Source organism: Dromiciops gliroides, chromosome 1, assembly GCF_019393635.1.
Source record: "Dromiciops gliroides isolate mDroGli1 chromosome 1, mDroGli1.pri, whole genome shotgun sequence".
Taxonomy (NCBI): Eukaryota; Metazoa; Chordata; class Mammalia; order Microbiotheria; family Microbiotheriidae; genus Dromiciops; species Dromiciops gliroides.
Window position 1 is genome coordinate 743,753,851 of NC_057861.1, and position 24,118 is coordinate 743,777,968.

The following is a 24,118-nucleotide window of genomic DNA, read 5'->3' on the forward strand; positions in this document are numbered from 1 at the left end:
GCAATCCAAGGTCCTTTGCCTTTTGGAATATCATATTTCATGCCTTGTGATCCTTTAATGTTGAAGTTGCCAGGTTCTGAGCAATCCTGACTGTGGCTCCATGATATTTAAATTGCTTTTTTCTGGCTGCTTGGAGTATTTTCTCCTTCATCTGGTAATTCTGGAATTTGGCTACAATATTCCTTGGAATTTTCCTTTTGGGGTCTCTTTCAGGAGGTGATTTGTGGATTCTTTCAATGATGATTTTATCCTCTGATTCTATAACATCAGGGAAGTTCTCAATTTCCTTTAATATGGTGTCTAGACTCTTTCTGATCATGGCTTTCAGGCAGTCCAATGATTCTCAAATTGTCTCTCCTGGATCTGTTTTCCAGGTCAGTTGTTTTTCCAATGAGGTATTTCCCATTTTCTTCTATTTTTTCCATTCTTTTGATTTTGTTTAACTGATTGCAGGTGTCTAATGGAGTCCTTAGCTTCCAACTGTCTAATTTGAACTTTTAAGACATTGTTTTCTTCAGTCAGATTATATGCCTCTTTTCCGTTTGGCCAAATGAATTTTTTAAGGAATTGTTTTCTTCAGTCAATCTTTGCGCTTCTTTTTCCAATCTTCTGATTCTTTGTGCTTCCTTTTCCAAGCTGCTGATTCTTTTTTCATAATTTTCTTGTGTTGCTTTTATTTTTTCTTTTACTTCTCTCAATTGATTTTTAAAATCCTTTCTGAGCTCTTCCAAGAAGGCTTTTTGTTCTTGAGACCTTCATCTTCCCTCTTGATGCTTCACATGTATTGTTCTTATCTGAGTTTGTGTTTGTCTCTCCCCTGTCAATACAGAAGTTCTCAATGGTGAGAGCTCTTTTTTGTTTCCTGCTCATATTACAGCTTATTATTATTATTATTATTAAGGTTCAGGTCCCCTCCTCAGGCACCAGGGTCAGTGTTTCAAGCTTCTTGTGCTGGGAGATAGGGGCTGTATCACTGGCTTTCTGTTCTGAGGCCTCTATGGCTTGCGGATTTCTCACCACTCTTGGCTTGTTTCCAGTGCGTGCTCTCTGACAGACAGGCCTGGTTGTACCCATCCTGTGGGTGGCCCCTTAGCTGGCAGCCTGTCCTCTAAGCTGATGCTGGTGGATCTCACCACTGGCCCGCTGTGCCACTAGCCTGCTAAGCAAGGATAAAGGGCCCTCGGTTGCTTCCCGCTGACTTGCCCCAACCCCCTCCATGTTGCCACTGCACTGAGGAGCCCCGTGCTCCTCCCCTGCCTGAGTGAGACTGACCTTTCCTGAAATCTTTTAAATTATCTCTGTTTGGAAGATTGTGATCCTTTTTTTGTAGGTCCTGTAGTTTCAGAATCTGTTTAGAGTCTTGATTTAATGTTGTTTTTAAGGGAAATTTGGGAGAGCTCAGGCAGCTTACTGGCTTCTCTCAGCTATCTTCACTCCACCCCCCCCTTTCTTAATTTTTAAGAAGTTATTTTCTTCAGAGAGCTTTTATGCCTCCTTTTCCATTTGACCATTGGGACTTTTCAAGGCATTCTTTTTTCTCATTGGCTTTTTTGTACCTCTTTTACCATTTAGCCTAGTCTGTTTTTTAAGGTGTTATTTTCTTCAGTATTTTTCTTTTGTGTCTCCTTTACCAAGTTGTTGACTTTTTTCATGATTTCTTGCATCACTTATTTCTCTTTCCTTTTTTTCCTCTACCTCTCTTAGTTTATTTTCAAAGTCCTTTATGAACACTTCTATGGCCTGAGAACAATTCATATTTTTCTTGGAAGCTTTGGATGCAGGAGCTTTGACTGTGTTATGTTCTTTTCTGAGGGTGTGTTTTGATCTTCCTTGTAACCATAAAAACTTTCTATTGTCAGAATTTTTTTCTGCTTGCTCATTTCCACAGCCTATTTATTGACGTTTAACTCTTTGCTAAAGTGGAGCACTGTTTTTAGGGTGGAGGGTGCATTGTTCCAAGCTTCAGGGGGTTTGTCCAGCTGTTTCAGAGATACTTCTAGGGATTTGTAAGTTTTTAGTTCTTTCAAGGTGGTATGATTTAAAGGTATGTTTACTAGTCTCCTGGCCTGTGCTCTTGTCTGCAAGCAACCACAAACCTGCTTTTCTGCCCTGGAACTATGAACAGAGTCCAGCTCTACTGTGGCTGCAAGCTTTGGTGTGCTTGTGCTCCTCTCTGGCCTGGGACTGCCACCCAAGACTGTGACCTGGATCCGAATATGGGCAAAACAACAGAGTCTTGCCTCAGTGCTAGCAAAAAGACCTCTGTAATCTCCTTCTGGCCAATTGTTTGACCCTCTTGTCATCTGTGGGTTAAGAATTCCAGAAGCAGTTGCTGCTACTGCTGATTCATTGGCTTACAGGGCCTGCTTCTAGTTTGCTGGGGCTGGGTCTGCACTGGTGAGGCCTGTGCTGGACTGTGCTCTACTGTGCTCTATCACCCTGGTGCAACAGACTTTTATTGCCTACCTTCTAAGTAGTCTTTGGCTGTAAAATCATTTCACCCTGTCATTTTGTGGTTCTGCTGCTTGAGGAATTGTCTTATGGCATTATTTGAAGGTATTTGGAGGGGTCTTGGGGAGAGCTCAGGCAAATCACTGCCTTCCCTCTGCCATTTTGGCTCTGCCTGTCTTTTCTTTTTCTATCCCTAGGGTTCAGCACACTGTTGTGCCCATAGCAAGCACTTACTATGTGCTTCTTTCCTTCCTTCTTTCCTTCCTTCTTTCCTTCCTTCTTTCCTTCCTTCTTTCCTTCCTTCTTTCCTTCCTTCTTTCCTTCCTTCTTTCCTTCTTTCCTTCTTTCCTTCTTTCCTTCTTTCCTTCTTTCTTTCTTTCTTTCTTTCTTTCTTTCTTTCTTTCTTTCTTTCTTTCTTTCTTTCTTTCTTTCTTTCTTTCTTTCTTTCTTTCTTTCTTTCTCTCTTTCTCTCTCTTTCTCTCTCTCTTTCTCTCTCTCTTTCTCTCTCTCTTTCTCTCTCTCTTTCTCTCTCTCTTTCTCTCTCTCTTTCTCTCTCTCTCTCTCTCTCTCTCTCTTTCTTTCTCTCTCTCTTTCTCTCTTTCTCTCTCTCTCTCTCTCTCTCTCTCTCTCTCTCTCTCTCTCTCTCTCTCCCTCCCTCCCTCCTTCTCTCCTCCCTTTCCTCCTCTCTTTCCTTCCTTCCCTCCTTCCTTCCTTTTCTTTCTTTCATCCCTTTTGTAACATCCTAACAGTTCACATTTATATAGTGCTCTAAGTTTGACAAGTTTTTATAAGGTGATTTGTGATTAATCACATCTCATCAGAGCCATTGTTTTTCCTTCATCTTCCTAGGATTTTATTGCCTGTTAGCACCTTCACAAAGGATTTGAAAGCAGCTTCAAATATGATTCAGGGGACACAATGCCAGACTTGGAGTCAGGCAGACTTGAGTTTGAAACTTGCTTCACACACATTAATTATGTGACCTTGGACAAGTCACTTGACCTCTGCCTACCTTAGTTTTCTCTTGTGTTCCCCAGGGCCATTGTAAGAAACAAATAAGATAATACATATGAAGTACTTTGGAAACCTCAAAGTACTATATTGTTGTTATCATTAACAATTATGTCGAGGTGTGGTAAAGTCAGTTGATGCTTCTAGCTTTTGAGCCTTCAGAAAATCAATGATTTCATTGTTCACCATCCTTCCCTAAACCACAGACCACAGGCCCCCTTTAGCACACCTTAACAGAGGTTCTTCTCAGGCTCTCTCAAGAGATCTGTATGTTGGGGCAGCTAGGTGCCGCAGTGGATAAAGCACTGAGCCTGGATTCAGGAGGACCTGAGTTCAAATCCAGCCTCATACACTTGACACTTACTAGCTGTGTGACCCTGGGCAAGTCACTTTACCCCAATTGCCTCAAAAAAAAGAGATCTGTATGTCATAGATGTGGGTACTTCCTCTGATGAAGACTGCAGCCTGTTGATGCTTACTTCTCCAGTGACCAACTTTAAGGTAGAAAAATATCTACCCCTTTGACTGGCTGGTCCTCAGAAGAGGCACATGATGGGCCCTGAATTTAAGCCTTCTCTGATTGTAGGACATGCCACAGCACTCCATTCCACTGTTCTTTGAAAGCACCGGGTGCCCTCTTTGACAGCAAGGTGTTGGGCATCAGAGGGTAACTTTGGTAGAGAAACTTTTTAGGTGTTCTGGTAAAAAAAAAAAGTGAATGTGGTGAAGATGTGGGTAGAAAGAACTGTGGATTCTGCATTGGAGGTCCTGGGTTCAAATCCTGATGTGCAGCTTTGAGCAAGTTACTTTGTTGCTCTTAACCTCAAATTTCCTCATTTGTGAAATGAGTGAATTGGACTCTAAGGTCCTTTCTGGCTCATGATCTATGATCCTGGAATCCTTCAATACATAGAGACCAACTGGCAGGATTTGGCAATCATTTGTGTATAAAGATGACTTGTGTAATCCCAGATACCTGTGGATGATTTTTGTCTAAAAAGTTACTCCATCAGTTGCAGAATTGGAACCAGGGCTATGGAACTATTTTCAGCAAACTTTTCTGACTGATCACTTCTTTGCTCTCCAGGTCAAACTAAGAAGCTGGTACCACATGCCCTCCATCCATTTATGTACAATAATGGTAATGGGTCACCTCCATACTCCAAACTCTCTTGAATCTCCTTGGCAGAGTTCTTTAATTACTCCTGGAGTGAGTACCTGATGTATTTGCTTGACTTCAGTCTTGGCTGTCTTCTTGGTACCTAATTGATTTCTCATTCTCCCACAGCTTGGATCCCATGGAGGCAGCACCTGAGGCACAAGGTACCTCTGGCCAACAATTGAGAATTAATAAGAGGGGGAAGAAAAGCAAGCTTGTCAAATAGCATCGATTTGTGATTTCAGTCAAAAAAACTCAATCCAAACCAAACCAGTAGTATTAAATGAAGGCTAGAAAGACAAGGGAGGGAAGGAGGAGAGCCGGGGCCACTAAGAGAGGACAGCACAGACCTGATTCACCCAAACCAGACCAGGGATTTAAACAGTGTGTGAACATAGACATGTGTGCATGTGTGAGTGGGCATGTGTGTGTGTGCACATACACACACAATTCCTCTCCTACTATCAGTCAACTGGGCACCAACTGTTTCCTGATCTTTCTAATAGTAGGACCTCCCCTTCACAATGATCTCATATTGCTTCTGTTCAGACATATATGGAACTGTTGGTATCTGTCTGCTCCGATAGAGTGTAAACTCACTGAAGTCAGGGACTGTTATTTCATTTTTGTCTTTGTGCCTGGAATATAATAGGGATGACTGAAAAAAGGATTGGTCAAGCAATTACTATCTACCAGACATTGTGTTCATAGCTAGGTGGCATAGTGGATAACGCTCTTGATCTGGGGTCAGGAATACCTGAGTTCAAATTCCGCCTTGATACTTCCTACTTGTGCGACCTTCAGCAAGTCACTTCGCCTCTATCTACCTGAATTTTCTTATCTGTAAAATGGTGATAATAACAGCACCTACCTCCCAGGATTATTGTGAGGATAAAATGCAATAATATTTGTAAAGCATTTTGAAAACCTCAAAATCCTGCATAATTGTTTTTTGTTGGTTTTTGTTCAATTCTATCTAATTCTTTGTGGCCTGGCTTTGGGTTTTCTTGGCAAAGATAATGGAATTATTTGCCATTTCCTTCTCCAGCTCATTTTACATATGAGGAAACTGAGGCAAACAGAGTTAAGTGATTTGCCCAGGGTTACACAGTAAATGCCTGAGGTCACATTTGAACTCGGGTCCTCCCGATTCAAGGCCTAGCAGTCTATCCACTCTAGTTGCCCTCAACCAAATGCTAGTTATTATTTCATTTCCTTCCTTCCTTCCAATGAAAATAAGTGTTTAATTAATGCTTGCTGATGTTTGACTGAAACTTTGACAGGTAAAAATCCAGTGCTATATTAGTCTATTTGGGATGGTAGAATGAGGGGAGACAGATCAGAATTTCTATCTCTCTATATATTCATATCTATCCATCTATCCATCATCTATCTATCTATCTGTATGTATGTAAATATATAGATGTATAGACATGTATGTACATATATACACACAAGCACACATGTATGCATATATGTATATACATACGCACATGCATATATGTATATGTTTATGCCTGTATACAGAATGCAGACATTTGCTTTGTGGTCCTAAAATGCCATTTCAATGTGAACTGGTATGTTTGGGATCCAGCCTCCCTAATCTTCACACTAGGACACAGGGAGCCGTGGAGGGAAAAGACCAAGATTTCTGGGGCTTTTAAGAGAATGAAGAGGAAAACGATCAGACAAACCAAACCCTGTCCCTGCTTCCTGCTTCTTTCAAGGTCCCAAGCATTCTCTTGTCTTTCAGAGATGCTCTCAAGCCACCAAGAACAGCACTTATGAAAGCTTTTCTGCATTGAAAACAGAGAGAATTCCTCCTCTTCAAAAGCTCCCCACACCTTCTCCTGCACCAAAGAACGACAGCTGCTTAACAGTAAATTACACTCAGCACAGCTGGGAAGATGTGAGGCAGCTAAAAGGTTGACAGCTATTCCAGAAGCTTGGGCTGTGGCTGGGGGAGTCCCTGTCAGCTAGCTCTGGCCTGCCCAAGTCTGGGATTAAGGTGGATCCTAGTCCCAGAGGGTCCAGTGGTTGTGGTGGTGGTGGTGGTGGTGGGGTAGATGGAACTGCCACTGTCCAGAGTACTGAGCCTGAGTTGACTGTCAGAAATGAAAACCAAGGATGGCTAATGAATGGATCCAGCATGAAAGAAACATTAAAGATATGCTTGCCCTGAGCAGAGCAGGACCTTCTAGGTGAGTGATGGTCTAGCAGCCTCAGCAAATGTGGACTGGAAGATATAGATTGATTCAGTAGGGAGTCAGTTACCGGGTGATTAGGAAAGTAAGTATAGCAGTGATGTGCAGAAAGGAGTTCTTAAGCTTTCATTAGTGCCAAGAGCTATGCTAGGCTTTGAGGATTAACAGACTGAACTAATTCCTGATGCATACCCTTTGTGTTAGCTGGGAGAGCTTCCTCACTGCCTTACTAACATTCTAAGCACTCTTCAGTCTCACTTAAAAAAATGTAATTTTTACATTTCCATTTATATTATTTTTCTATTTTTTATAACTTAGAAAAATTATTTTGTAAGCTGTGCTCTCTTCTTTGACCCATATTTAATGACAGGTTTTCAGAGTTACGAGGGACTCCAGTAGTCTTCTAGTCCAATCCATTCCCACCCCAAGTCTCCACCACAACACACGGGAAAAGTGGTCACCCAGAATCTGATTAAAGACCCCAAATGAAGGGCAGTTCGTCACCCTTCAAGGCAACTCATTCATCTTTTGTACAGCTCTAATTCTTATGACATCTCCCCTGATATTATAGCTAAAATTTCCCTTTTATGACTTTCACCCATTGTTCCAGTTCTGGCCTCTAGCACCAGATAGAACAAGCCCAATATTTCCCAACCATCCCCTCCTTCCTTCTCCAACCCCTACCACCTTAGTTCAGACCATCTAGTGCTTGCCTCGACTATTTCAATAGCTTCCTACCTAATTGTCTACTTTTTTCAAGGCTCTCCCTACTCCTGTCCATCTGGACAGATGCCAAAGTGATTTGCATTAAGTGTAGATCTGACTATGCTTAGAAAACCCCAGGAGCTCCCTGTTGCTTCTAGGACAAACCATTCATACAATAGAAAGTCCTCTGTTTGGCTTTTAAAGCCCCTTACTACTTGGCTACAACCTACTTGACCAGACCCACTAGACATTCCTTGTCTCTTGCTGTTCCTCACATATAGTATTCATCTTCCATCTCTGTACCTTTACATTGGATGTCCTCAGTGTCTAGAATATACCTTGTTCTGCTTTCCAAGAAGTTGTTGGTGTAGCAGATAGAGCACTGAGCCAGTAGTTAGGAAGTCCCAAGTTCAAATCTGGTCTTGGTCACATTCTAGCTGTGTGACCCTATGCAAATTACTTTAATTTTTATTTGCTCAAGTTTCTAATACTATAAAAATGGGGCTAATAATAGTACCCTTCTCCCAGGGTTTTTGAGCACCTAGTACAGTGCTTGGCACATAGTAGGCATTATAAAAATGCTTATTCTGTTCTCCATCCAGTAGAATTCTTACTTCAAGACTTAACTCAAGCTTCACTTACTTGAAGCCTTTCTTGATCTGAGAAAATGTTAGCCTCTCAGCAATGTATTTATTGTAAATTTATTCTGTACTTACAGATATGCACACATGTGTATGTACACACACATACATACATGTGTATTTTTCTCTCCCAATAGAATTTATGCTCCTTGAGGGCAAAGTTTGTTGCATTTTTGTCAATATCTAGCACAGTGTTTGCCACATTGTAGATGTCTAATGTGATTGATTGATTTGACTTTCATATGTAGAGCCATTCAAATTCTTGGAGTAGTTATCCTCTTTATCTTGGGTCTTCTTTTCTCTGGAAGAAATACTCAAACGTATTCTCATGTGAAATGGCCTAGAGACTTTTCACCATTCTAATTTCCTTCCTCTGGCTATTTTATAGGTTATCAATGGCCTCCCTAAGGTTCTTTCTGAGGTCTGGCCAGGGCCAGTGATGGTGGGATGATTACTTGCTCATTTCCAAAAGATCTGTCTCTCAGCATGCATTTCAAGAACTCATTGGTGTTCTGAACTGCCACATCACACCACTGAATTCTATTGATCAAGCAGATCTCCAAAATCCTACCTTTTTTGTCCATACAGACCGTAGCCTAACATGTCCTCTCTACCTTGTACTTAGGAAACTGATGCCTTTGAACCCAAGTTAAATTTCACCTTAGATTCAGTCCAATGTTCTACTTTTTCCAGTTCTCTTTGATTCTCCAATCTAAGGTGTGTTCGTTTTTCTCTCCCAACTTAGAGTCCTTTGAAAACTTAATAATAGTGACATCTCTGCCTTTACCTAAGTCATCAATGAGAATAGTAAATAGGACCTAGTAAAGCACAGATTCTTGGGACACTCCCCTAGAGACCTTCTTTCAAATTAATATCAAACCATTAATGCCTATACTTTGAGTTCAAATCTTACTTAGTCTTCAAAGTCAGCAAGAAGATATTTATTAATGACTATGTTCCAGGCACTGTGCTAAGCACTGAGGATGCAAATAAAGGTAAAAAAGGTCCCTGCCTTCAAGGAACTCACCTTCTGTTGGAGGAGATAACATGCAAATAACCACATACATCAAGATACGCACACATATGTATACATACTATGTGTATATGTGTATGTATCTCTTTACACATGTGTGCATGCATGTCTGTCTATATGTGTGCATTCATTTAATGGATGGTAATCTCAGAGGGAAGGGTTCTCACCAGAAGTGGTGGAATATAGGTAAGGTCTCCTGAAGAAGATGGGATTTAATGGGAGCTGTAAGTCCATCCTGCTCCATTAAGCCTTTCCTGCCCACTTCAAAGAAATGTCTGTACCACCAAGTTTATCACATCTTTCTGTGCTTGCTGTCTTTAATGTGTGTTCATCATCTCATATGATTCAGTCTTGTTTGTACAAGAGTGCAAACTCTTTGAATAGAGGGAACCTGTTTCTGTAAACATTCAATTTCTTTAATAATGTTAATTGTTCCTGTTATAACCACTGACATATTTCTTCTGTTCCTCCCACAGCACCCCACAAGATGCTGACTGGTTACCCTTTTCCACATGAGCCGTGTCTGAGAAGGTACCCACAGGCACTTGTGGTGGTGGTGGTGGTGGTTTGGACAGAACTCTTACCTGATGATGATCAGGGGAATGAAGTATACCAGGAAGGCTACGATGGTCATGTATGGGATCCAGTAAGAATCATCCGGCCACAGGGCCCAGCATTGTACTTCTCCATTGGCTAATTTTCTTTTTCCAAAGATAATCAGTGTGGGAATGGAAAACAGGAACGAGAGGCTCCAGGCAATGACAATGAGGACTTTTGCCTGTTTTTCTGTTTAAGGAAACCAAAGGATTAGTCAGTGAGTAATATCTGGGTCACTGGCTTCACCCCTTTCCCCCCCCTTTCCCTCCAAAAAGCCAGATATTCTGAAAAAAAGTTTGTAAATTGAAATAAAACAGGAAACAATATGTAGAATGTAAGGTTCTTGGGGGTCTTTGATATTTTTCATCTTTATATCTCCAGTGTTTCATCAAAAAGTGCCAACAAAAGGGCAGCTAGGTGGTGTAGTGGATAAAGCACCAGCCTTGGATTCAGGAGGACCTGAGTTCAAATCCGGCCTTAGACACTTAACACTTACTAGTGTGTAATTTAAGATTCTAAATGTGGATTCTAATGTGTTCCCCCAGTTTGGGGGAAACTGACTAAAAATCACTGATAAAATGAGTTTAGGTTTTTAAGGGTTTATTGGAAAATAGAAAGAAAAAGATTGAGAACAGAATTCTAACAGCCTGGCATTCCTATCTTTCCTCAAATCTCCTGTGAAGTCCTCTGCCGCCACCACCATCAAGTCCGGAAGCCAAAAGGCCAGTGCTCTCTGCGCAGGCTCCCTTTCCTCCTTCCTGTCTCCTCCCAGACCATAGGAGGCTCCTCCAGTTGATTGGCTGGTAGACTTGATAGACAGCACCCATGAGCAAACGTCATTTCCTGACGCCAAGGAAAAGCCACAATGCCTCTGAGGCATTTTCCTCATGGTGGAGCTCTCCACAGCAAGTCTCCAGTAGGTGGCATCATTCCAATCATTACAGTCCCCCCTGTTGTTCCTCAAGAAACAAAATGTTTCCTTGACGGAACACTAAAAAGAATATAATAACTATTGCTAACTAATAATATGTGAACAATAATATAGAAAAGGAAGAGAGGAAAGTTTTGTCCAGAGGGGCGATTTTTTTTTTTTTTGTCCTCATGAACCGACGCTTTGACATTAGTCTTGCAAAGGGAGGGCCTCTGCAGAGGGTACATGTTACAGATGATGTATATTATAACAGAAAGGAGATAGTAAAAACTAACAAAGCAAAACAGTTCATATAAAGTCTCTGAGTTCTCTTGTCTTCTTGAAGTGGTAAGATGTCATCAGGAGGAAACTGGATTCTGGACTCTGGTCTGGAAAGCTGGATTCTCTTCTTTAACTGTTTGAATTGCTGTATTTTTACTAAACCTTAGCATAGCATTGTCAATGATCAAATTAATAAATTCCATTACATTCCTTCCTTTATATGGTTAGACTTGTAATAGAGGGTTGAGGTAGTTATGCAATGTGTAACACTTTTTACCACCATGTGTCTGGATCAAAGCCAAATTTAGTATGTGTTCATGACACCTGAAAATGTTATGGAAAGGTTATCATACCATATCTCATGGTTCCGAGACAGCCAGTGATTGTGCTAGGCCACAGGTGAGTTCAACTGAGTGAGATAAAAAGATAATTAAGTTCAGTTAAATTAGGTTAAATTAGGAGGGAGAGAGGATGAATACTGGACTGTGCCTAGTAATTGTGCTCTACATAGTCACCATCATAAGCAAACCATGGACTTACGTATACCTGTCTCTCCTTTTGTTGCACATATATTCTCTCCAGGGCCTGCATCAGAGTTCACAGCAAATTAGTCTCTGAAATGATAAGTTTCCATACTTCCAAAATCTCATTAATTTCACCAAAGACAGTATGATGGTAAAAATGCGTGCTATGCTGCATAATTGAGAATATATTAGTGATATATACAATAATTCCAAACCATACCCAGAGTATAATGACATATAAATAATAAACGAATGTAAATAGCTGATTACATTAGACATTATCACATAATCTTCTTTTAGCAAGTAAACCACATCATCTTATACATGAATTCTCTAGTATAACAGTAGCAGATACTTAAAGTGGTGATTAATTTTTCAAAAAGAAATAAGATTTCAATATTCAATGTTTTCAGTGAGGTATCAAGCAATAGGGTTCAATAACCCTTTCTGGTCTTTTTTAGTTAAACAGAACAACATAAAAGATAAAGGAGAAAAAATAAATAAATAAAACAAAACTCATTAGAACTCCGTCTCCTGATACTTTACGAAGACTGAGTCCCAAAGCATTTAACTGATCAGTGGGATTATCAAATGGGAACTGCCTATTTCCTCTGAACTCTCTTTGCTCTTTAACAGTTGCTATCGTTAGGGTTTTTAGCTTTTTAGCATCTACCTCAGGTCTATCTGAAATCTCTTCACCTATGAATGGTGCAGGCTTTACATGAGAGCAATGAATCCATGAGTCTTTTTCACCAATTTTAATGGCAGTAGGAGTTGTCAATAATACCTGAAAAGGTCCTTCCCAGGCAGGTTGGGTTCCACTGGTTCTCTGAAAATTCTTTACATATATTTTATCTCCTGGGTTGAAGTTATGCAATGAAAAGTCTAATGGGCCTGCCTGGACCACAGCTCCTGCCTCATGGAGTTCACGTAGCCTGGTCTGTAATTCCTGTATATAGGAGGCAACAGAAGTATCACCTCCCACCAGTGATGTATAAACTGGGGAAAAAGTTTTAGCTTGGATAGGAGGGTGACCAAAAAGCATTTCATAAGGAGATATATGAAGTTCTCCCCTTGGTCTACTTCGTAGATAGAATAATGCCAATGGTAGAACATCAGGCCATTTCAAATGGGTTTCAGTACATAATTTGCCAATCATGCTCTTAAGCTCTTTATTCATACGTTCAACTTGGCCTGAACTTTGTGGATGGTAGGGCGTGTGGAATTTTGGAGTCACTCCCAAGAAAGAGTAGATTTGGGATAAAATCGAATCGGTGAAATGTGTGCCTTTGTCAGAATCGGTGCGGGCTGGTGGGCCAAAACGAGGTACTATCTCTTTAAGAAGAATTTTGGCAACAAAGGCAGCTGTGGCTGGGGGCTGGGAAAGGCCTCCACCCACCGAGTGAGCTGATCAACTATAACAAGGCAAAATTTATAATGTCCTGCTTTTGGCATAGTAATATAATCAATTTGTAAGTGCTCAAAAGGTGTATATGCTAGGGGACGCCCTCCATAAGCTTTGGCCTTAAAAGCATACTGATTATAAGACTGACATGTGTCCTCTCTTGTGCAGCTCCAGCAGTAAGTGACGGCTATCTTCCTGACAAATTTCAGCATTAGGAGAGGCCAAAAGTAAGTCATCTACATATTGTACTAGTGTGGGGCCTTTAAAGGTAATAGAGGCCAGATCCTGCTGTAAAATTTGGGAAAATAATGCCTTTTCCCCTTAGACCACACTGTTGCCTTAATAGATCACATTCTATGTGCCTAAAAGTTCTTCATTTCTTCTTTGCTAATTCATGTGTGGGGCAACTAGATGGCATAGTCAGGAGGACATGAGTTCCAATCTCACCTCAGATACTTACTAGCTGTGTGACCCTGGGCAGGTCACTTAACCCCAATTGCTTTAAACAACCAAGGTCATATCCAGTGTTCCTGACACATATCTTCCCACCGAACCCAGATGGCTCTGGAGGAGAGCGTGAGGTTGGTAACCTTGCACAGGCCTCCCTCACTTAAATCCAATTCAGTGCAAGTCATGACATCACCTGATGTCATACTCCTCTTCGAGAATGAAGGATAAACAGCAATAGCTAATTCCTGTACTTTGATACTTTAAAAGCCTTAAAGAAACCTCTTCTAATAAGCCCTCTGAGATTAATCTCACCTGCCTCCATTGAGCCTTTAAAAAATCTCAACAGCCCTTGGGATCATACCAACTTGCCTATTTGGTATATTGCTCTGAAAACCTTAGGAAACCATTTCCCCCTTAGTGTTGCTTTCTGAGATCCTACTAAATAGCTCAAAGGCAGGGACTTATCTCATATTTTCATTGCTTCTTCTTACCACCCTTAGTGAGCTCAGTGGCTTAGAGAAGATCCTCAATCATAGTCCCTTGACTAGGGTGGATAAGGCCGAGAAACATCAATAGTTCTTCAAAGTCCATCATTCCTAGAGCTGGCTAACCTATTGTTTTGTTGAGGAGAATGTCTTCTACCTCGGATGGATGATTGGGCCTAAATCTTGAGTTTTAATCTTTAACTTCCAGCCCAGTTTGTGTATCCTTCTGGCTGTAGATTCAAAAATCTTTTGGAGAGTTCCAAAATGACTCAGTCAAAATTTCATCATAGAGTTGATTAGAGTTAGAAAGCAGCTAAGGGATCATCTATTCCCAAGCTCCTCATTTTACATAAAAAAGAAAGGGAAAGGGACGTGAAAGGGAAAGTTATTTGCCCTTGGGAGGGTCACACAGGGAAAAAAGTAGGTGAGCCCAGATATAAATCCAGGTTCCTGAACTTTAAATACATTATTCTTTCTAGTCTACTGTATTGGCCCCCCTCCGAATAGTGCCTAATAACTCATTCCATTGGCCACATTTTAGCAGCAACAAACCAACTCACCTCCTTGAAGGAACTTCATGGGGTAGACAATGGCATGGTACCTGTCAATGCTGAGTGACACCAGGACATAGGTTGAAGCATATAGAAGCACTACCTAAAGATAAAATAATGAGATGACATGTCTCAATGTTCAGGGTGGAAGGAAAGACACCTGGCCAAAAGCTTAGATACTTCACCTTGGGGTAGAATGGGTATCATTCCAGATGCCATGTACTGCAGGAGCTGGGATGGAGGCGATATATATATATATATATATATATATATATATATATATATATATATATATTAGGACACAGAGCTAAGTGGTAGTGACATTTTGGTCTAGCATTACTGGCTGGAGAGATGGGGATTAGAGACAATGGAAGGTGTGAGTGTTGGTAAGGAGTTGGCCTTAATTACCTTTGTTTTTTTTTCTTTTTGGTGAGGAAATTGGGGTTAAGTGACTTGCCCAGGGTCACACAGCTAGTAAGTGTCAAGGGTCTGAGGCCGGATTTGAACTCAGGTCCTCCTGAATCCAGGGCCGGTGCTCTATCCACTGCGCCATCTAGCTGCCCCCCCTTAATTACCTTTTAAAAATGTATTATTTATTTTTAATTTTCATTAAACTTTTTTTTGATTTCTGAATTTTCTCCTTCCCTCCTGCCCTTCCACCAGCCACTGAGAATGCAAACAATATGATATAAGTAATACATATGAAATTATGCAAAATAAAATTCCATATTGGTCACATTGCAAAGAGAAAAGTAAAAAAAAATCCAACAATTATGCATCAATCTGCATTCAGACTTCAGTTCTTGCTCTGAAGATGGGTATTATCATTACATCATGGTCCTTTGGGATTATCTTGGAACACTATATTGATCAGAAGAGCTTTTTCCCCCATATGATCATCCTTAAAATTTTGCTATTACTATGCATAATGTTTTCCTGGTTCTTCTCACTTCACTTTGAATCAGTTCATGTAAGTTTTCCAAGTTTTTCTGAAAGCATCCCCATCATCATTTTTTATAGCACAATAATATTCCAACAAATTATATACTACAACTTGTTCAGTTATTCCCTAATTGATGCACATCACCTCAATCCCAATTTTTTTGCCACTACAAAATGAACTGATATAAATATTTTTGTACAAATAGATCCTTTTCTTTTTACTTTCATCTCTTTGGGATGTAGACTTAACAGTGATAGTGATATTGATGGATTCTACTCCAGTCCCTATTTTTACTCTGTGTGTGTCTCCCTGTTTCAAGTGTTTTTCTTGTAAACACCATATTGACAGATTTTATTTTTTAATAAACTTGATTAAAACCCAAAAATTCATTTAGTTTTTTTATTCATTCATTCATTCATTCATTTTTTTGCAGGGCAATGAGGGTTAAGTGACTTGCCCAGGGTCACACAGCTAGTAAGTGTCAAGTGTCTGAGGCTGGATTTGAACTCAGATCCTCCTGAATCCAGGGCTGGTGCTTTGTCCACTGCACCACCTAGCTGCCCCATTTAGTTTTTATTTACTTTTGTTTTATGAGAAAGTTGATCCCATTCCCATCCCCATTCACAGTATGATTACTGTGCATTTTCCTCCATCCTATTTCTCTCCCCCCATTTATCCTTCTCTCTCTTTTTAAAAGTGTCCTTCCTTAAAAGTTTGTTTTCTTCTGGCCACTGCCTCCCTTAATCCACCCTCCCTGCTCCCAGTCCCATCCCACTTCTGTTATCCTCTTCCCTTCATACTTCACCATAGGGTAAACTGAGTGTTTTTTTATTTTCTCTGAGCTAATTCTAAGGAGGGTAAAGTTCATGTTGCGCAACAACCCCAATATTCCCCTCCACTGTAAATGTTCTTCCTTTCACAACTTTTTATGTGAGATACCTCTTGCTTTCCTCATCTCCCAGTACATCCCTCTTTCTTATTACATAATTTAAATTTTTTGTAAACCATCCCATCATAGTCAACTCACACCCATTCCCTCTGTCTATGTATATTCCTCCTAACTGTTCAAATATTGATAAAGTTCTCAGGAGTTAAAAGTATTATCTTCCCATATAGGAATATAAAAAAATAGACCTCATTGAATTGTTTATGATTTATTTCATGTTTACCTTTCTATGTTTCTCTTAATTCACATATTTGAAAGTCAAATTTTCTCTTCAGCTCTGGTCTTTTCATTAGGAATGCTTAAATGTCTTTTATTTCATTAAATGTGCATTCACATCCCCCTCCCACAAAGGATTATACTCAGTTTTGCTGGGTAGGTTATTCTTGTTTGTAATTCTAGCTTCTTTGCCTTTTAGAATATCATATTCCAAGCCCTCTGCTTCTATACTGTTGAAAATACAAAATCTTGTGTGAGCTTGACTTTTACTCCACAATATTTGAATGAGTCCTTTTTGGGTGCTTGTGCAATATTTTCTCCTTGACTTGGGAGTTCTCAAATTTGGCTATAATATTCCTTGGGAGTTTTCATTTTGGGATCCGTTTCAGAAGGTGATCAGTGGATTCTTTCAATTTCTATTTTACCCTTTGATTCTAGGATATCAGAAAAATTTTTCTTTTTTCCCTTTTATTTATTCTCTCTCTCTCTCTCTCTTTTGTGGGTCAATGAGGGCTAAGTGACTTGCCCAGGGTCAAACAGCTACTAAACGTCAAGTGTCTAAGGCTGGATTTGAACTTGGGTCTTTCTGAATCCAGGGCCAATGCTTCATCCACTGCACCCCCTAGCTGCACCAGGACAATTTTTCTTGATAATTTCTTGAAATATAATGCCTAGGGTTTTCTTTTGATTATGCATTTCAGGTAGTCCAATAATTCTTAAATGATTTTTCTTCAATCTATTTTCTAGGTCAGTTGTTTTTCCAATGAGATATTTCACTTTTTCTTCTATTTTTTCATTCTCCTGAATTGATTTTGTTGTTTCTTCATGTCTTGTGGTGCCATTAGCTTCCATTTGCCCAAATATGAGTTTTAAGGAATGACTTTCTTCAGTGAGCTTTTGCACTTCTTTTTTCATTTGGCTAATTTCTACTTTTAAAGTAATCCCTTTCTTCAATGAATTTTTGACTCTCTTTTTCCATTTGACCAATTATGCTTTTTAAAGAGTTCTTCTCTACAGTGTATTTTTGTCCATATTTTACCATTTAGACAATCTAGTTTTTTTTAAGGTGTCATTTTCTTCAGCGTTTTTTCCCTTCTCCACCATGAGGTTGATTTTATTTTTATAGTTTCTTGCATTACTCTCATTTCTTTTTCTATTTTTTCTTCTACTTCTCTTATTTGCTTTTAAAAATAACATTTGAGTTTTTCCAGGAATTCTTTTTGGATTTGTGTCCAATTTGTGTTTTTCTTTGAGAGTTTTCTTGTAGCTGCTTTGACTTCATCGTCTTTTGAGGTTATGTTTTGATCTTCCTTTTCTCCATATGGTCAGATTTATAAGAATACAAATCATTCCCCAATTGAGAAATGGTAAAAGGATATGAACAGGAAGTTTTCAGTGAAAAAACTTAAAGCTATATATAGCCATATGAAAAAAAATGTTCTCAGTCACTATTGATTAAAGAAATGCAAATTAAAACTATTCCGAAGTACTACCTCAGACAGGGAAATGATAAATGTTGGAGAATATGTGAGAAAATTAGAACACTAATGCATTGTTGATAGAGCTGTTAACTTCTCCAACAATTCTGGAGAACAATTTGGAATGATGTAAAAAGGCTATAAAGTTCTGCATACCCTTTGACTCAGCAATACCACTACTATGTCTATATCCCAAAGAAATCATAAAAAAGAGAAAAGGACCGAAATGTACAAAAATATTTATAGTTGCTCATTTTGTTGTGGCAAAGAATTGGAAAATGAGGGGATGACCATCAATTGGGTTAATGACTGAACAAGTTGTGTTATATGAATGTAATGGAATATTATTGTGCTGTAAGAAATGATGAGCAGGTAGATTTCAGAAAAAACCTGGAAAGACTTACATGAACTGATACTGAATGAAATGAGCAGAACATTGTACACAGTATAAACAACATGGTGTGAAGATCAACTATGATAGACTTAGCTCTTTTTGGCAATACAATGATCCAAGACCATCCCAAAAGGTTCATGAGGGAAAATGCTCTCCATATACAGAACAAGAACTATGGAATTTTGTGGTGTTTCTTTTCTTTTGTTCTGATTCTTTTCTCACAAATTGACTAATGAGAAAATATCTTTAACATGATTATAATGTATAATCTGTATCAGATTGATTGATGGTTTTGGAATGGCAGAGGGAAGGGAGAGAAGGAGAAAAATTTGGAACTCAAAATCTTACAAAAATTAATACTCAAAAATATCTTGACATGCAATTGGAAAAAACATTATTTTTAAAAAAGAAATTAATATTGGATTTTGGAGGGGATGTGGGAAAACTGGGACACTAATCCACTGTTGGTAGAATTGTGAACTCATCTAACCATTCTGGAGAGTAATTTGGAATTATGCCCAAAGGGCTATAAAACTGTGTATACCCTTTGATCTAGCAATACCACTACTAGCTTTATATTCTAAAGACATCTGCAAAAAGAGGAAAAGACCTATCTGTATAAAAATATTTATAGAGGCTCTTTTTGTAGTGGCTAAGAATTGAAAATCTAAGGAATGCCCATCACTGGGGAATGATTGAACAAGCTGTGGTATATGATTGTGATGGAGTATTATTGTGCTATAAGAAATGACAAACAGAATGATTTCAGAAAGGCCTGGAAAGACTTATATGAACTGATGTATAGCGAAGTAAGCAGAACCAGGAGAACATTATTCACAGAGACAGCAATATTATTTAATGAACTGCGAATGACTTCATTATTCTCAGCAATACAATTATTGAAGACAACCCCAAAGGACTAATGATAAAGCATAATCTGTACCTACAAAGAAAGAACTGATATAGATGGAAAAGACTGAAGCATGCTATTTTTCACTTTCTTTTATTTTTTTCTTTTATTTATAATTGCACATATGTAATCTATATCTGATTGCTTACCACCTCAGGGAGGGGGGAAAGGGAAGGAGGGAAAGAATTTGGAACTCAAAATGTTAAATAAAAATGTTCATTATTAAAAAGAAGTCTATTATATATAACTTTTCTAAAATTCTATTCATCTCCTAAACTTCTTTCTTATTTATTTTTGGTCAGATTTATCTATTTCTGAGGGGGTAAGTTGGGGTCCCTCACTAATATGGTTTTACTGTCTATTTCCTCCTGTAACCCATTTAACGTTTCCTTTTAGAATTTCAATATTGTGTTATGATGGTGATGAAATATTACTGTGCTATAAGAAATGAGAATCAGGATGACTTCAGAAAGGTATGGAAAGACATGTATAAAATGATATATGAAGTGAGCAGAACCAAGAGAACATTGTGCAGAGACAGCAATATTGTTTGATGAAGAACTGTGAATGACTTGACTATTCTCAACTATACAATGATCCAAGACAATCCCAAAGGACTATTGATGAAGCATACTATCTAGCTCCAAAGAAAGAAGTGATATAGATGGAACAGACTGAAGCAGGCTATTTTCACTTTTTCATTTTTTTCTTTTAATCAAGTTTTCTTGTACAAAATGACAAACATGGTAATGGTTTACATAAGCATACATGTATAACCCATATCTGAATGCTTGCCTACTCAGGGAGATGGAAGAGGAGGGAGGGAAGGAGGGATAAAAATTGGAACACAAAATTATAAATAAAAATGTTTATTAAATTTAAAAAAGTTTCTATGTCCACCCCTCATCCTTTTGGCATTAAAACTGTTGTCTCAAAGAAAATATTGTCAAGTATCAATCTTCACTGCCTCCCAAATAAAAAACTGAAATTAAAAAAAATAACTTGTAAGAAATAAACGGTCAAGCAACACAAAAAATAAAAATAAATAAAGAATTTCATTACTATGCCATTTGGTTCACATATATTTAATACTGATATTATTCATTCTCCATGTTAACTTTTAGGAAAATGTAGTTTCCTTGCTTATCTGTTTTTAGGTCTATTTTTGTTTTTTCTTTGATGTAGTGATTAATATCCCTGCTTTTTAAAAACTTCAGCTGAAGCATAATAGATTTTGCTCCAGCCTCTTATTTTTTACTCTGTCTCTGTTTCAAGAGCATTTTGTACACACTGTATTGGGTTTTTAATCCATTCTGCTATCTGCTTCCATTTTATGGATGAGGTCATCCCATTCATTCATAGTTGTGATTACTAATGGTCCATTTCCCTCCCTTCTATTTTTTCTGATTATCCTTCTCTCTCTCTCTCTCTCTCTCTCTCTCTCTCTCTCTCTCTCTCTCTCTCTCTTTCTATCACCCTGTACCTCCTCAAAAATCTGACAACTGCCATCCTTTTAATCTACCTCCTTCTCTTATCCCCTTTCCCTCCTTTCCTGTTGCTAGGCAGATTTATATGCTCATTTGAATGTGTATGTATATTCTTCCCTCTTTGAATCCATTCCTATGAGAGTGAGGTTCAAATATTGCTTGAGATTGCTATCCCATTTCCCCCTCCAATGTAAAAACTCTTGTACATCACTTTTATGTGAGATAAATTTTCCCACTCTTCACCCCCTTTCCTAGTGCATAACTCTTTCTCATAACTTCTTTTTTTCTGAGATCATCCCCACATAACTTATACCTGTTCTCTCTGTCTATGTAGATTACTTCTAGTTGCTCTAATAATGATGAAATTTTTAGGAGTAACGTGTCATCTTTCCATATTAAGAATGTAAATAGTTTAATTTCATCAAGTCTATTATGAATTGTTTTTCTTTTTTACCTTTTATGCTTCCCTTGAGTCTTGTGTTTGAATGCCAAATCTTCTTTTCAGCTCTGGTCTTTTCAAGGAATATTTGAAAGTCCTCTACTTCATTAAATATCCATTTCCCCTGGAGGATTATACTCTTTTGCTGGGTAGGTGATTCTAGTTTGTAATTCTAGACCCTTTTTCTTCCAAAATACCATATATCAAGTTCTCTGCTTCTTTACTGTTGAAACTGCTAAATGTTGTGTGATCCTGACTTTGGTTCCATGTTATTTGAATGGCTTCTTTCAGGATGCTTACGATATTTTCTCCTTGACCCAGAAGCTGTGGAATTTGACTATAATATTCCTGGGAGTTTTTGTTTTGGAATCTGTTTTAGGAAGTGATCAATATGTTCTTTCAATTTATATTTTACCATCTGTTTCTAAAATATTAGGGAAATTATCCTTGATAATTTCTTGAAATATGATGTCTACGCTCCTTTTTTGATCATGGCTCTCAGGTAGTTTAATAAGTCCTAAATTATTTCTCCTCAATCTATTTTCCAGGTCAGTTCTTTTTCTGGTGTGATCTTTCATATTTTCCCCCTTATGTTTTCATTCTTTTGGCTTGGTTTTTATTGTTTATTGATGTCTTATGGAGTCATTAATTTCCACTTGCCCAATTCTAATTTTTAAGTACCTCTATTCTTTTTTTTTTTTTTTTTTTGGTGAGGCAATTGGGATTAAGTGACTTGCCCAGGGTCACACAGCTAGTAAGTGTTAAGTGTCTGAGGCCAGATTTGAACTCAGGTCCTCCTGAATCCAGGGCGGGTGCTCTATCCACTGTGCAACCCAGCTGCCCCTAAGTAACTCTATTCTTAAGTGGATTTTTGCATCCCTTTCCCCATTGGATTAGTTCTGCTTTTAAAGGTATTATTTTCTTTAGTGTCTTTTGTTTCTCTTTTTACCAAGCTGTTAATTCTCTTTTCATTTTTTTGGCTTATTCTCATTTTCTTCCACCATTTTTTCCTTTATGACTATAGTTTCTTTCTTTAGCTCATTCAGTAATTTTTGTTGGGCTTATGTCCAATTTGCATTTTTCCTTTCATGCTTTGCTTGTAGCTGTTTTCACATTGTTGTCTTCTTTTGAGCTTGGCCTTCCCTGTCATCATAGTAACCTTTCCCTCAAGGAGCTTATATTCTATGGGGAAGGATATATGAATGTCTGTCTGTGTATATATATGTATATTTGTCTCTATATGTACATACATATACATGTAAATACACACACAATACATATATACATGCCCACACGTGTATATACACGTACATGCATAATTACATAGTCAGCATATGAGCTTACATATATGTATGTATATATAGATATGTGTATATAATATAAACTTTATATTATAATAGTATAATATGTAAATTATGTAGACTATATACTATTATATATGCCACAGATGATATATTAACTATGCTGATAATAATATATGCTATCACAATTCTGAATAGTATAAAATTTATATCATATATAATCTATACAGATATACAACTTTCTCTGTAAGTATGGGAGTATGTGTATGTGCATATACATACACACAAAAAGTATAATATAGATATAGATGTGTATGTACAAATACATGTATATTAATTATGTAAGTATAAATATAATGTATATATGTGTTTATAAATGTGTGCACATATATACATATACCCAATAAAACACACACATACAATTCTCCACATGGCAGCAGTGACAAGGGATGATGTTCTAATGTCTATTTCAGGTCTAATCTGTGATTCTGTGAATCTCATTCTACCACATCAGTATGTATCCAAAGAACAAGTCCTTTAGTAAGAATGACAATTTCTTGAATTCATAAAAATGCTTTGAAAGGTTTTGATGAATTGTAGTGATACATCTAAATTCCCTTTCACATCTCCTGGTGGGCATATGAAGGTGCAAAAGACAAATTTAATCTCTCAACTTGATTTATCTGTATACCTGTAAGTAGCGAATCACCCGACAGACCAAATCTGGTGCCAGGAAATCCCCTGTGAATCGCCAGATAATATCCGTCATTATGTTGATAAGCCCAGTAAAAGAATCTGAAGCAAAAACACACAAGGAATAAGTGGTCAGTATTCTCCAAAAATACATTTGTGTACATCAGTGGTCATGAGTTATTCTAGGGAATTTCACAGTGCCTGTCACAAAGTAGGCCAAAACGCTTGACTTGTACCCTAAGACTCTGGAGTTCTGAGTATTCTTGTTTAGGAAAGCTTCCTTCTCCTTTACTTTCACCCATCCCCATTTCTTTGATTTTTATCATCATTTCATTTTCATTTTATCATCATTTCCCTTCAACATCTATAGGTCCAAACCTTTCTCTGGTCCTACTTTGCCCCGATGTCGTTTTTATTATTGTTAAAAAATTCTATTGATATAATCTGCTTTTACATTACCTTCAGTTTTGAACATGTCCCTCCCCCTCCCTTACCTAGTCAGTCATCCATTGTAACAACTACTAAAAAAGAAAAATCAATTCAGACAAATCAAATATATCAACATAATTCAATGGTATATATAAGGTTCCACATGCATAATTCTCCTTTGAACGCAAAGGAGAGAGAGAAAGAGATATTTTCTCAGCTTGTCTGTGAGGCAATTTGGTCATTGTAACTGCCTAGGATTCAATTTTGTTGTTGTTTTTCTTTCCATTTACTTTTTTTTATGGTTGTTATATAAATTATTTTCCTGGCTTTGAATATTTCACTCTGAATCAATTCATAGAAATTTCCCCAAACGTCTCTGAATTTTTCATATTTAATATTTCTTACAATATAATAAAATCCTATTTTTATGTTCATGGTTCATAACTGATTTAGCCAATCCCTAACCTTACTTTG

The 24,118-nt window shown here is 38.1% G+C and overlaps 1 protein-coding gene across 3 annotated transcripts in view; it reads right to left on the reverse strand.

Moving 5' to 3' along the window:
* NPSR1 (neuropeptide S receptor 1) overlaps window positions 1-24,118 on the reverse strand; it is a 167,670-nt gene that overhangs the window by 24,114 nt on the left and 119,438 nt on the right. For 2 of the 3 annotated variants that reach the window (XM_043977753.1, XM_043977754.1), the window contains exons 3-5: window positions 23,214-23,317; window positions 14,418-14,511; window positions 9,789-9,990 (exon numbers count right to left, since the gene is read on the reverse strand). In XM_043977753.1, coding sequence (XP_043833688.1) covers window positions 9,789-9,990; window positions 14,418-14,511; window positions 23,214-23,317 — 400 coding nt within the window. The remainder of the gene's footprint in view (window positions 1-9,788; window positions 9,991-14,417; window positions 14,512-23,213; window positions 23,318-24,118) is intronic. The other variant, XM_043977755.1, reaches the window with a different exon arrangement.